At 36.9% G+C, this 14,541-nt stretch overlaps 1 protein-coding gene across 1 annotated transcript in view; it reads right to left on the bottom strand.

The window, feature by feature from the left end:
- GABRR3 (gamma-aminobutyric acid type A receptor subunit rho3) overlaps nucleotides 1-9,692 on the bottom strand; it is an 80,646-nt gene extending 70,954 nt beyond the window's left edge. Inside the window, 1 exon segment of the mRNA XM_060149058.1 lies at nucleotides 9,587-9,692. Coding sequence (XP_060005041.1) covers nucleotides 9,587-9,692 — 106 coding nt within the window.
- Between the last annotated feature and the right edge of the window lie 4,849 nt (nucleotides 9,693-14,541).

Here is a 14,541-nt window from a genome sequence, read left to right as displayed (position 1 = left end):
GCCGACCGGCACTCACCAGCCAGAGAGGATTGTCTGCTCACCCGCCGGGGCGGGCAGGGGCTGGGAGCTAAGGCTTGGGCTTCAGTCGGAGTGCAGGGAGAGGACCGGGAGGGAGTCCGGGGAAAAGTCTGGACCTGCAGAAGAGGCAAGAGACTTTTCTTCCCTTTTTGTTTCCTGGGGTGCGAGGAAAGGGGAATTAAGAGCGCTGCTTAAAGGCGCGAGGCGCCGCTAAAAGCACGGACCCCAGAGACACACATGAGACGCTAAGACTGCTGCCGCCACCACCAAGAAACCTGTGTGCGAGCACAGGTCACTATCCACAACCCCCTTCTGGGGAGCCTGTGCAGCCCGCCACAGCCAGGGTCCCGTGATCCAAGGACAACTTCCCCGGGAGAACGCACAGCGCACCTCAGGCTGGTGCAATATCACTCCGGCCTCCGCCGCCGCAGGCTCGCCCCGCACTCCGTACCCCTCCCTCCCCCCCAGCCTGAGTGAGCCAGAGCCCCCGAATCAGCTGCTCCTTCAACCCCGTCCTGTCTGAGTGAAGAACAGACGCCCTCCGGCGACTGGGCGACCTACACGCAGAGGCGGGGCCAAATCCAAAGCTGAGCCCATGGGAGCTGTGAAAACAAAGAAGAGAAAGGGAAATCTCTCCCAGCAGCCTCAGAAGCAGCGGATTAAAACTCCACAATCAACTTGATGTACTCTGCATCTGTGGAATACATGAATAGACAATGAATCATCCCAAATTGAGGAGGTGGACTTTGAGAGCAAGATTTATGATTTTTTCCCCTTTTCCTCTTTTTGTGTGTATGTGGATGCTTCTGTGTGAGATTTTGTCTGTATAGCTTTGCTTCCACCATTTGTCCTAGAGTTCTAACTGTCCGTTTTTTGTTTTAATTTATTTTTCTTAATAATTATTTTTTATTTTAATAACTTTATTATATTTTATCTTACGTTATTTTATTTTACTTTATCTTCTTTCTTTCTTTCTTTTTTTCCTTCCTTCCCTCCTTTGTTCCTTCCTTCCTCCCTCCCTCCCTGGTTTCTTTATTTCTTTCTTTCCTTCCTTGTTTCTTTCCTTCTTTGTTTCTTTCTTTCTTTCTTTTTCTTTCTTTCTTTCTATCTACTTCTACTAATTCTTTCTTTCTACTTTTTCTCCCTTTTATTCTGATCCGTGTGGATGAAAGGCTCTTGGCGCTGCAGCCAGGAGTCAGTACTATGCCTCTGAGGAGGGAGAGCCAACTTCAGGACACTGGTCCACAAGAGACCTCCCAGCTCCACATAATATCAAATGGCTAACATCTCCCAGAGATCTCTATCTCAACACCAGCACACAGCTTCACTCAACGACCAGCAAGCTACAGTGCTGGAAACCCTATGCAAAACAACTAGCAAAACAGGAACACAACCCCACCCATTAGCAGAGAGGCTGCCTAAAATCATAAGTCCACAGACACCCCAAAACACACCACCAGATGTGGACCTGCCCACCAGAAAGACAAGATCCAGCTTCATCCACCAGAACACAGGCACTAGTCCCCTCCACCAGGAAGCCTACCCAACCCACTGAACCAACCTTAGCCACTGGGGACAGACACCAAAAACAACGGGAACTACGAACCTGCAGCCTGTAAAAAGGAGCCCCCAAACACAGTAAGATAAGCAAAATGAGAAGACAGAAGAACACACAGCAGATGAAGGAGCAAGATAAAAACCCACCAGACCTAACAAATGAAGAGGAAATAGGCAGTCTTCCTAAAAAAGAATTCAGAATAATGATACTAAAGATGATCCAAAATCTTGGAAATAGAATAGACAAAATGCAAGAAACATTTAACAAAGACCTAGAAGAACTAAAGATGAAACAAACAACGACGAACAACACAATAAATGAAATTAAAAATACTCTAGATGGGATCAATAGCAGAATAATTGAGGCACAAGAACGGATAAGTGACCTGGAAGATAAAATAGTGGAAATAACTACTGCAGAGTAGAATAAAGAAAAAAGAATGAAAAGAACTGAGGACAGTCTCAGAGACCTCTGGGGCAACATTAAATGCACCAACATTCGAATTATAGGGGTTCCAGAAGAAGAAGAGAAAAAGAAAGGGACTGAGAAAATATTTGAAGAGATTATAGTTGAAAACTTCCCTAATATGGGAAAAGAAATAGTTAATCAAGTCCAGGAAGCACACAGAGTCCCATAAAGGATATCCAAGGAGAAATATGCCAAGACACATATTAATCAAACTGTCAAAAATTAAATACAAAGAAAGCATATTAAAAGCAGCAAGGGAAAAATAACACACAAGGGAATCCCCATAAGGTTAACAGCTGATCTTTCAGCAGAAACTCTGCAAGCCAGAGGGACTGGCAAGACATATTTAAAGTGATGAAGGAGAAAAATCTGCAACCAAGATTACTCTACACAGCAAGGATCTCATTCGGATTTGATGGAGAAATTAAAACCTTTACAGACAAGCAAAAGCTGAGAGAGTTCAGCACCACCAAACCAGCTTTACAACAACTGCTAAAGGAATTTCTCTAGGCAAGAAACAGAAGAGAAGGAAAAGACCTACAATGACAAACCCAAAACAATTTAGAAAATGGGAATAGGAACATACCTATCAATAATTAACTTAAATGTAAATGGACTAAATGCTCCCACTAAAAGACACAGATTGGCTGAATGGATACAAAAACAAGACCCATATATATGCTGTCTACAAGATAACCCCTTCAGACGTAAGGACACATACAGACTGAAAGTGAAGGGATGGAAAAAGATATTCCATGCAAATGGAAATCAAAAGAAAGCTGGAGTAGCAATTCTCATATCAGACAAAATAAACTTTAAAATAAAGACTATTAGAAGAGACAAAGAAGGACACTACATAATGATCAAGGGATCGATCCAAGAAGAAGATATAACAATTGTAAATATTTATGCACTCAACATAGGAGCACCTCAACACATAAGGCAAATACTAACAGCCATAAAAGGGGAAATTGACACAAAAACATTCATAGTAGGGGACTTTAACACCCCACTTTCACCAATGGACAGATCATCCAAATGAAAATAAATAAGGAAACACAAGCTTTAAATGACATATTAAACAAGATGGACTTAATTGATATTTGTAGGACATTCCATCCAAAAACAACAGAATACACATTTTTCTCAAGTGCTCATGGAACATTCTCCAGGATAGATCATATCTTGGGTCACAAATCAAGCCTTGGTAAATTTAAGAAAACTGAAATCATATCAAGTATCTTTTCTGACCATAACGCTATGAGACTAGATATCAATTACAGGAAAAGATGTGTAAAAAATACAAACACATAGAGGCTAAACAATACACTACTTAATAACGAAGTGATCACTGAAGAAATCAAAGAGAAAATCAAAAAATACCTAGAAACAAATGACAATGGAGACATGACGACCCAAAACCTATGGGATGCAGCAAAAGCAGTTCTAAGAGGGAAGTGTAGAGCCATACAATCCTACCTTAAGAAACAGGAAACACCTTGAATAAACAACCTAAGCTTGCACCTAAAGCAATTAGAGAAAGAAGAACAAAAAAAAACCCAAAGGTAGCAGATGGAAAGAAACCATAAAGATCAGATCTGAAATAAAAGAAAAAGAAATGAAGGAAACAATAGCAAATATCAATAAAACTAAAAGCTGGTTCTTTGAGAGGATAAACAAAATTGATAAACCATTAGCCAGACTCAACAAGAAAAAAAGGGAGAAGACTCAAATCAATAGAATTAGAAATTAAAAAGGAGAAGTAACAACTGACGCTGCAGAAATATAAAAGATCACGAGAGATTACTACAAGCAAGTCTATGCCAATAAAATGGACAACCTGGAAGAAATGGACAAATTCTTAGAAATGCACAAGTTGCCGAGACTGAATCAGGAAGAAATAGAAAATATGAACAGACCAATCACAAGCACTGAAATTGAAACTGTGGTGAAAAATCTTCCAACAAACAAAAGCCCAGGACCAGATGGCTTCACAGGCGAATTCTATCAAACATTTAGAGAAGAGCTAACACCTATCCTTCTCAAACTCTTCCAAAATATAGCAGAGGGAGGAACACTCCGAAATTCATTCTATGAAGCCACCATCACCCTGATACCAAAACCAGACAAGGATATCACAAAGAAAGAAAACTACAGGCCAATATCACTGACGAACATAGATGCAAAAATCCTCAACAAAATACTGGCAAACAGAATCCAACAGCACATTAAAAGGATCATACACCATGATCAAGAGGGGTTTATTCCAGGAATGCAAGGATTCTTCAATATACGCAAATCAATCAACGTGATACACCATATTAACAAATTGAAGGAGAAAAACCATGTGATCATCTCAATAGATGCAGAGAAAGCTTTTGACAAAATTCAACACCCATTTATGATAAAAAACCCTGCAGAAAGTAGGCATAGAGGGAACTTTCCTCAACATAATAAAGGCCATATATGACAAACCCACAGCCAAAATCATCCTGTATGGTGAAAAACTGAAACCATTTCCACTAAGATCAGGAACAAGACAAGGTTGCCCACTCTCTTTACTCTTATTCAACATAGTTTTAGAAGTTTTAGCCACAGCAATCAGAGAAGAAAAGAAAATAAAAGCAATCCAAATTGGAAAAGAAGAAGTAAAGTTGTCACTGTATGCAGATGACATGATACTATACATAGAGAATCCTAAAGATGCTACCAGAAAACTACTAGAGCTAATCAATGAATTTGGTAAAGTAGCAGGATATAAAATTAATGCACAGAAATCTCTGGCATTCCTATACAATAATGATGAAAAACCTGAAATTGAAATTAAGAAAACACTCGCATTTACCATTGCAACAAAAAGAATAAAATATCTAGGAATAGACCTCCCTAAGAAGACAAAAGACCTGTATGCAGAAAATATAAGACACTGATGAAAGAAATTAAAAACGATACAAATAGATGGAGAGATATACCATGTTCTTAGATTGGAAGAATCAACATTATGAAAATGACTCTACTACCCAAAGCAACCTACAGATTCAATGCAATCCCTATCAAACTACCACTGGCATTTTTCACAGAACTAGAACAAAAAATTTCACAATTTGTATGGAAAGACAAAAGACCCCGAATAGCCAAAGCAATCCTGAGAATGAAAAACGGAGCTGGAGGAATCAGGCTTCCCTGACTTCAGACCATACTACAAAGCTACAGTAATCAAGACATTATGGTACTGGCACAAAAACAGAAATATAGATCAATGGAACACGATAGAGAGCCCAGAGATAAACCCACGCACATATGGTCACCTTATCTTTGATAAAGGAGGCAGGAATGTACAGTGGAGAAAGGACAGCCTCTTCAATAAGTGGTGCTGGGAAAACAGGACAGCTACATGTAAAAGTATGAGATTAGAACACTCCCTAACACCATATACAAAAATAAGCTCAAGATAGATTAAAGACCTAAATGTAAGGCCAGAAACTATCAAACTCTTAGAGGAAAACATAGGCAGAACACCTCATGACATAAATCACAGCAAGATCCTTTTTGACCCACCTCCTAGAGAAATAGAAATAAAAACAAAAATAAACAAATGGGACCTAATGAAACTTAAAATCTTTTGCACAGCAAAGGAAACCATAAACAAGACCAAAAGACAACGCTCAGAATGGGAGAAAATATTTGCAAATGAAGCAACTGACAAAGGATTCATCTCCAAAATTTACAAGCAGCTCATGCAGCTTAATAACAAAAAAACAAACAACCCAACCCAAAAATGGGCAGAAGACTAAACAGACATTTCTCCAAAGAAGATATACAGACTGCCAACAAACACATGAAAGAATGCTCAACATCATTAATCATTAGAGAAACGAAAATCAAAACTACAATGAGATATAATCTCACACTGGTCAGAATGTCCATCATCAAAAAATCTAGAACAATAAATGCTGGATAGGGTGTGGAGAAAAGGGAACCCTCTTGCACTGCTGGTGGGAATGTGAATTGGTACAGTCACTATGGAGAACAGTATGGAGGTTCCTTACAAAACTACAAATAGAGCTACCATATGACCCAGCAATCCCACTACTGGGCATATACCCTGAGAAAACCATAATTCAAAAAGAGTCATGTACCAAAATGTTCATTGCAGCTCTATTAGCAATAGCCAGGACATGGAAGCAACCTAAGTGTCCATCATCGGATGAATGGATAAAGAAGATGTGGCACATATATACAATGGAATATTACTCAGCCATAAAAAGAAAAGAGATTGAGTTATTTGTAGTGAGGTGGATGGACCTAGAGTCTGTCATACATAGTGAAGTAAGTCAGAAAGAGAAAGACAAATACCGTATGCTAACACATATATACGGAATCTAAGGGGGAAAAAAATGTCATGAAGAACCTAGGGGTAAGACGGGAATAAAGACACAGACCTACTAGAGAATGGACTTGAGGATATGGGGAGGGGGAAGGGTAAGCTGTGACAAATTGAAAGGGTGGCATGGACTTATATACAGTACCAAATGTAAAATAGATAGCTAGTGGGAAGCAGCCGCATAGCACAGGGAGATCAGCTTGGTGCTGTGTGACCACCTTGAGGGGTGGGATAGGAAGTGTGGGAGGGAGAGAGACTCACAAGGGAAGAGATATGGGAATTTATATATATTTATAACCGATTCACTTTGTTATGAAGCAGAAACTAACACACCATTTTAAAGCAATTATACTCCAATAAAGATGTAAAATATATATATATATATATATGCAATAAAAGGGAAAAAAAAAAGACATGACATCATAAATCTTCTGGGAGAGAGCATAGACAAGACACTCTCTGACATAAATCGTACCAGTGTTTTCTTAGATCAATCTCACAAGGAAATAGAAATAAAAGCAAAAATAAACAAATGGGACCTAATCAAACTTATAAGCTTCTGCATGGCAAAGGAAACAATAAACAAAATGAAAAGACATCCTATGGACTGGGAGAAAATATTTGCAAATAATGCGACCAAAAAGGGCTTACTTTCCAAAGTCTACAGACAGGTCATATAACTCAGTAACAAAACAACCAAACAACCCAATTGTAAAATGGGCAGAAGACCTTAATAGACATTTGTCCAAGGAAGACATACAGATGGCCAATGGGCACATGAAAAGATGCTCATCATTGCTAATTATTAAAGAAATGCAAATCAAAAGTACAGTGAGGGGGCTTCCCTGGTGGCGCAGCGGTTGAGAGTCCGCCTGCCGATGCAGGGGACACGGGTTCATGCTCTGGTCCGGGAAGATCCCACATGCCATGGAGCGGCTGGGCCCGTGAGCCATGACCGCTGAGCCTGCACGTCCGGAGCCTGTGCTCTGCAACGGGAGAGGCCACAACAGTGAGAGGCCCGTGTACCACAAAAAAAAAAAAAAAAAAAAAAAAGTACAGTGAGGTATCACCTACAACCAGTCAGAATGGCTCCCATTAAAAGGTCTACAAATAATAAATGTTGGAGAGGGTATGGAGAAAAGGGAACCCTCTTACATTGTTGGTAGGGATCTAAATTGTGCAGGCACTATGGAAAACAGTGTGGAGGTTCCTCATAAAACTAAAAATAGAGTTACCATATGATCCATCAATCCCACTCATCAGCATATAACCAGACAAAGATATAACTTGAAAAGATACGTGTACCCCTATGTTCATAGCAGCACTATTTATAATAGCCAAGACATGGAAACAACCTAAACATCCATCGACAGGTGAATGGATAAAGAAGATGTGGTATATATATAATGGAATATTACTCAGCCATTAAAAAAGAATAATGTAATTCTATTTGCAGCAACATGGATGGACTTAGAGATTATTATACTAAGAAAAGTAAGTCAGAAAAAGAAAAACAAATAGCATATATATCACTTACACGTGAAATCTAAAATACAACACAAATGAACATATCTATGAAACAGAAACAGACTCACAGACCTAGAGAACAGATTTGTGGTTGCCAAAGTGGGGAGGGTTGTGCTAGGGAAGGACTGGGAGTTTGATATTAGCAGATGCAAACTAGTATATATAGGATGGCTAAACAACAAGGTCCTACTGTATAGCACAGAGAACTACATTCAATATCCTGTAATAAACCATAATGGAAAAGAATATGAAAAAGATATATATGTGTATAATTGAATCATTTTTCTGTACAGCAGAAATTAACACAACATTGTAAATCAACTGTACTTTAATAAAATAAAAAAAATTAAATAAATAGCCAACAAGGATTTGGTGTATAATATAGGGAACTATATTCAATATTTTGTATTAAAGTATAATGGAAAAGAATAAAAAAGACTATATATCACTGAATCACTTTGAAGTACACATGAAACTAACACAATCTTGTAAATCAACTATACTACAATAAGAAAAAGAAAAAAAGAAGTAGGTACAAGGTATACAGCTGGTGGCTAGGAAATATTGGTCAACTACATAGTAATAATGGTGGAGAATCAAAGATAACTTTCTAGAAGAGATGGCACTGATGCAAGATTAAATGCATAAAAGAGTTAGCAGGAGTCACAAGGCACTCATTCTAAAATAAGGTAGCATAATACATAAAAATAATTCTCTAAGTTATTAGGTGATAAGGAGATAGGGTATTATAGATAAGACTGAAGATGTTAGCAGGGATTAGACAATGGAAAACAATTTATGTTATGCTGATGGGTTGAACTTTATTATAGATAAATGGGTAACAATGAAAGATTATGAGCAAGATAAAAAATATTTTTGAAGGTTCAGTTCTGGTGAGAGCATGAAAAATAGATTGAAAACAGAGAACGATTAGAGACAGAGAGACAAATAATGTTATAATTACAAACCATTGAAAATTCCTTTTTCTGAGTTTCTAGAAATATTACCCCACTGAATATGTCTGGACATATATTGTCATTGAAACAATTCTGATGCCAACCTGTTTTTCTTCCCTTTGTCTGGATGGCCAGAGAGGATTTTCTTTATTTTAAATTTTAATAGTTTTAATATAATAAGTCTGAAGTTGATTATTTCCCTTAATTTTCCAATGGACTTATTAATATATGGATTAATATATTTTTATTTCTGGATAGATTTCTCAAGTTGTAATTTCCATAATTCTATTAATTGATTTATTTTTCTTCTTCAGGGATTTATTATATATATATTGGATTTTATTTTCATATCAGCTATATCAATAATTTTTTTCTCTGATCATTTTCAAATCTCTTTTGTTTTCTTACTTGGCTGTTTTCATGACTTTTCTTAATGTTTCTTTTTTAATTTATGCATAAAAAGTGACCAAAATTTAGTGACCTACCTAGAGACAATAATCTAATTATTATCTCTCACAGTTCTGTGGTTTGGCCAGGCTCAAATGGGCAACTGTTTTCTCCATGTAATGTCAGCTGGTCTGCAGGCATCTGTAGACAAAATTGGTCTGGATTTTCCAATATGACTCATTGACAAATCTGGTCCATTTGTGAAGATGACTGAAACACTGGGCTCACCTGAGTCTTTGGATTCCTCTTCTTCTCTGTATGGTTTCAGGTCCTTTTGTGATCTCTTTGGATCCAAAAGTGGAAGCAAATTCTTAAGCCTGAACTGGCATAGCATTACTTTTGCCACATTGTATTGTTTAAAGAGGGTGTTAAACAAAGGCAGGAAGGACAGATGGAACATTTGAAAATTTGCAAATGTAAATACTTCTTTAAGACAAATTAACTACTACAAAATTTCAGAGTTACCTGTCTAGTTGTCAATACTGTATGTAGTCTTATTTTTGTTAACGAATTCTTGAAATATTGAAGACTATAAATTAGCATGTTCCCAATAAGGGGAATCAAAATAAACTGGGGATAAAGAAAATAAAAACTTTCTGTCTCTTAATCTAGTGGGCTACAAAGGTGGAGTTTTAAGCCTGTTTTTAAATGGCTCAGAGAATACTGGAGCAAGTCTTCTGGGATAGTTAGCTCTTCTCTTAAGGGGCAGTTTTAGATCAATATCTAAGGTGGGTAATTAAGAAAAGACTGGCCCAGAGAAAATTCTCTTGGCACCTGACTGAAGATATGCTGGCACAAGGCAGCTCTTCTTTCAATGTAAACTCATTTAGGACTTTTAGAAAGCAAGGATGAAGCCAACTATGATGACTGAAATACACCCTGTATCAAGCCCTGTGTTACACCAGACCTGAGAGGGATCATCTTTGCTCCTATGGAAAAACATAAAAAAACAACTTAACAAGGTGTCATGAGAATGGTAATTATTTGAGATAATGAGAAACTGCCCAAGGGAAATTAGCAAAAGTTTGGTTTGCTGACAGGAAATAGGTAACAGTTTCATTAAGTAACTTTTCAATTCTCATATGAGGAGCAATGGGCATTACTAGTAGACATTTCCATCAGTCTCTGAAAGATCTCCTCTAAATGAGTGCTGGGTTGATAATGAGAGACTTTAAGTCAAGATTCAAATTACATAGGGTATTAATTCAACCCTTATTAAATCTGATTCAAATCAGGACTTTGTCAGCTGGGGATTCTCATTTGTTCCTTTCTTTCCAAGCTCCATCAATGCCAGGATCCCTGGCTCTTTACAATTCAATTATAATATGAATTGGTGGCAATACTTGACTGATTCCCAAAATATATTTGGAAACCAGTTCTCAATTTGCAATATGTACATACTGTTGAACTCTTATTATTTACTTCAGAAACTTTCTCTGTCCTTTGAATCACCAGTGTTACTTCCCCTAAAGTTTCAAAAATGAACCTCTTCACAGAGCCACAAAAGACTCCGTATAATCAAAGGAATCTTGAGAAAAAAGAACAAAGCAAGAGTAACGTGCCATGACAGCAGACTATACTTCAAAGCTACAATAAACAAAACAGCATGGTACTAGCACAAAAACAGACACATAGATCAATGGAAAAGAATAGAGAGCTCAGGGCTTCCCTGGTGGCACAGTGGTTGAGAGTCTGCCTGCCGATGCAAGGGACACGGGTTCGTGCCCCGGTCTGGGAAGATCCCACATGCTGTGGAGTGGGTGGGCCCGTGAGCCATGGCTGCTGAGCCTGCACGTCCAGAGCCTATGCTCCACAATGGGAGAGGCCACAACAGTGAGAGGCCCGCGTACCACAAAAAAAAAAAAGAATAGAGAGCCCATAAATAAACCCACGCACTTATGATCAACTAATCTATGACAAAGAAGGCAAGAAGATGCAATAGAGAAAAGAAAGTCTCTTCATTAAATGGTGCTGGGAAAACTGGACAGCTACATATAAAAGAATGAAATTAGAACATTTTCTCAAAATTAATTAAAGGCCTAAATGTAAGACCAGAAACCATAAAACTTCTAGAAGAACACACAGGCAGAACATTCTTTGACATAAATTGTAGCAGTATGTTTTTGATCTGTCTCTTAATGCAAAGGAAACAAAACCAAAAATAAAAAACCTAATTAAACTTAAAAGCTTTTGCACAGCAAAGGAAACCATTGACAAAATGAAAAGACAACCTACTGAATGGGAAAAATATTTACAAATTATATAACTGGTAAGGGGTTAACATCCAAAATATATAAACAGCTCATACATCTCAATTTTTAAAAAATGCAATGAAAAATAGGCAGAGGACCTGAATAAACATTTTTCCAAAGAAGGTACACAGATGGCCATCAAGCACATGAAAAGATGCTCAACATCGCTAATCATCAGAGAAATGCAAATCAAAAGCACGGTCACTTCACAACTGTCAGAATGGCTATCACCAAATTTTACAAATAACAAATGTTGGAGAGGATGTGGAGAAAGAGAACCCTAGTACACTGTTGGTGGAAATGTAAATTGGTGCTGTCACTATGGAAAACATTATGGGGGTTCCTCAAAAACTGAAAATGGAACTAACATATGATACAGCAATTCCACTCCTGAGTATATAGGTGAAGAAATTAAAATGCTAATTCAAAAAGATAAATGCAACCCAATGTTCATAGTGGCACTATTTACAATAGCCAAGACATGGAAGCAACCTAAGTGTCCACCAACAGATGAATGGATAAAGAAGAGGTGATATGTATATATGTGTGTACATATATAAAATGGAATACTACTCAGCCATAAAAAAGAATAAAATTTTGCCATTTGCCACAACATGGATGGACCTAGAGGGTATATGTTTAGTGAAATAAGTCAGACAGACAAAGACAAATACTGTATGTTATCACTTATATGGGGAATCTTAAAAATGAAAGGAATGAATGAATGAATATAGCAAAACAGAAACAGACTCATAGATTCAGAGAACAAATTAGTGGTTACCAGTGGGGAGAGGGAACAGGGGAGGGGCAAGATAGGGATAGGGGATTAAGAGGTACAAACTATTATATATAACATAAATAAACTATAAGGATATATTGTACAACACAGGGAATATAACCAATATTTTATAATAACTATTTTTTAATTTAATTTTTATTGGAGTATAGTTGATTTACAATGTCATGTTTGTTTCAGTTGTACAGCTAAGTGAGTCAGTTATACATATACATATATCCATTCTTTTTCAGATTCTTTTCCTACACAGGTTATTAGAGAATATTTGAGTAGAGTACCGGTGCTATACAGTAGGTCCTTGTTGATTACCTATTTTATATACAGTAGTGTGTACATATTAATCCAAAACTGCTAATTTATCCCTCCCTGCCACGTTTCCCCTTTTGGTAACCATAAGTTTGTTTTCGAAGTCTGTGAGTTATAATAACTTTAAATGGAGTATAATCTATAAAAATTTTGAACCACTATGTTGTACACCTTAAACTCATATAATATTGTAAATCAACTATATTTCAATTAATAAAAAGAAAATTACACCATATGGTAACTGAATATAACCAGAAATGGTAATTAAGAAGGTTAATGTAACAAATTCTATAAATGTGTATATTTTCTTCTTTTTTATCTCTAAGCTAATTTAAGAGCCATAAGATTATATTAAGCAATCGTTGTAACAATGGTTCTGTAAGGTATATAGATGTAACAATACAAGTCTTACTTATTTTACTAGTGTTAAGTTAGTATATGTCTGAAGTAGATTGTGATGAGAGAAGATGCATATTATAAACCCTAGAACAATCACTAAGAAAAAAACTCAAGGTATATTTTAAAACCATTAAAGGTATTAAAATAACAGACTTTAAAATGTTTACTAAAGGGCTTCCCTGTTGGCGCAGTGGTTGAGAGTTCGTGCCCCGGTCTGGGAGGATCCCACATGCCACGGAGCAGCTGGGCCCGTGAGCCATGGCCGCTGAGCCTGCGCGTCTGGAGCCTGTGCTCCGCAGCGGGAGAGGCCACAACAGTGAGAGGCCCGTGTACCGCAAAAAAAAAAAAAAAAAAAAGTTTACTAAATACCAAAAATATAACAAAGGAGGAATAGAGAGAAAACATGACACAAGACATACAGGAAACAAAAATCAAATGGCAGAAGTAAATCCAACCATATCAGTAATAACACTAAATGTGAATGGATTAAACAATACAATAAAAAGGCAAAAATTGTCAGACACAATAAATGTAAGATACAACCACATGCTGTCTATAGAAGATACACTAGGTTCAAAGATGCAACTGGCTTTCACTCTTCTAAATGGAAAATATTATACCACAGAAAGAGCAACAATAAGAAAACTGTAGTGGCTATACTAATATCAGACAAAATAGACTTCAAGACAAAAGGTAAATTAGAAAATATTTTAGATGAATGGAAACAAAAACAAAACACATCAAAATTATGAAATGTAGCTAGAGCTGTACTTGAAAGGAAATTTATAGCTGTAAAAGAGGAAAAAAGATCTGAAATAAACAGCCTAAACTTCCACCTTAAGAAATCAGAAGAATAAGAAATTCTAAAGCAATTATACTCCAATAAAGATGTTTTAAAAAATTAATTAATTAATTAAAATGGGCAGAAGGAAAAAAATCAGAGAAAAGAATAACAAGCTAAATCCAAAGCAAGCATAAGGAGATAAATAATAGAGATAAGATCATTAAAGAAACAGAGACTAGAAAAGCAATAGAGAAGATCAGCAAAACCAAAAGTTGGCTCTTTGAAAAAAAATTGACATTCCTTAGCTAGACTCATCAGGAATAAAAGAGAAAAGACTTCAGTAGCTAAAATCAGGAATTGAGGAGGGGAAATTACTACTTGACCATACAGAAATAAAAAGAATTATAGGGGAATATTATGAACAACCCTATACCGATAAATTAGATCGAGGAAATGGATAAATTTCTAGGAAGCAACAAACTACCAAACTAACTCCAGAAAAAATAGGAAATCTGGATAAACCTATAACAAGAGAATAATAAATCAGTAACTATAAGACTTTCCACAAAGAAAAGCCCTACCTCAGACAGCTTCATTTGTGGATCCTATCATACAATTAAAGAAAAATTAATACTAAATTTTCACA

The sequence above is a fragment of the Lagenorhynchus albirostris genome, chromosome 5 (assembly GCF_949774975.1).
Source record: "Lagenorhynchus albirostris chromosome 5, mLagAlb1.1, whole genome shotgun sequence".
NCBI lineage: Eukaryota > Metazoa > Chordata > Mammalia > Artiodactyla > Delphinidae > Lagenorhynchus > Lagenorhynchus albirostris.
This window is presented reverse-complemented; position numbering and strand designations above follow the sequence as displayed.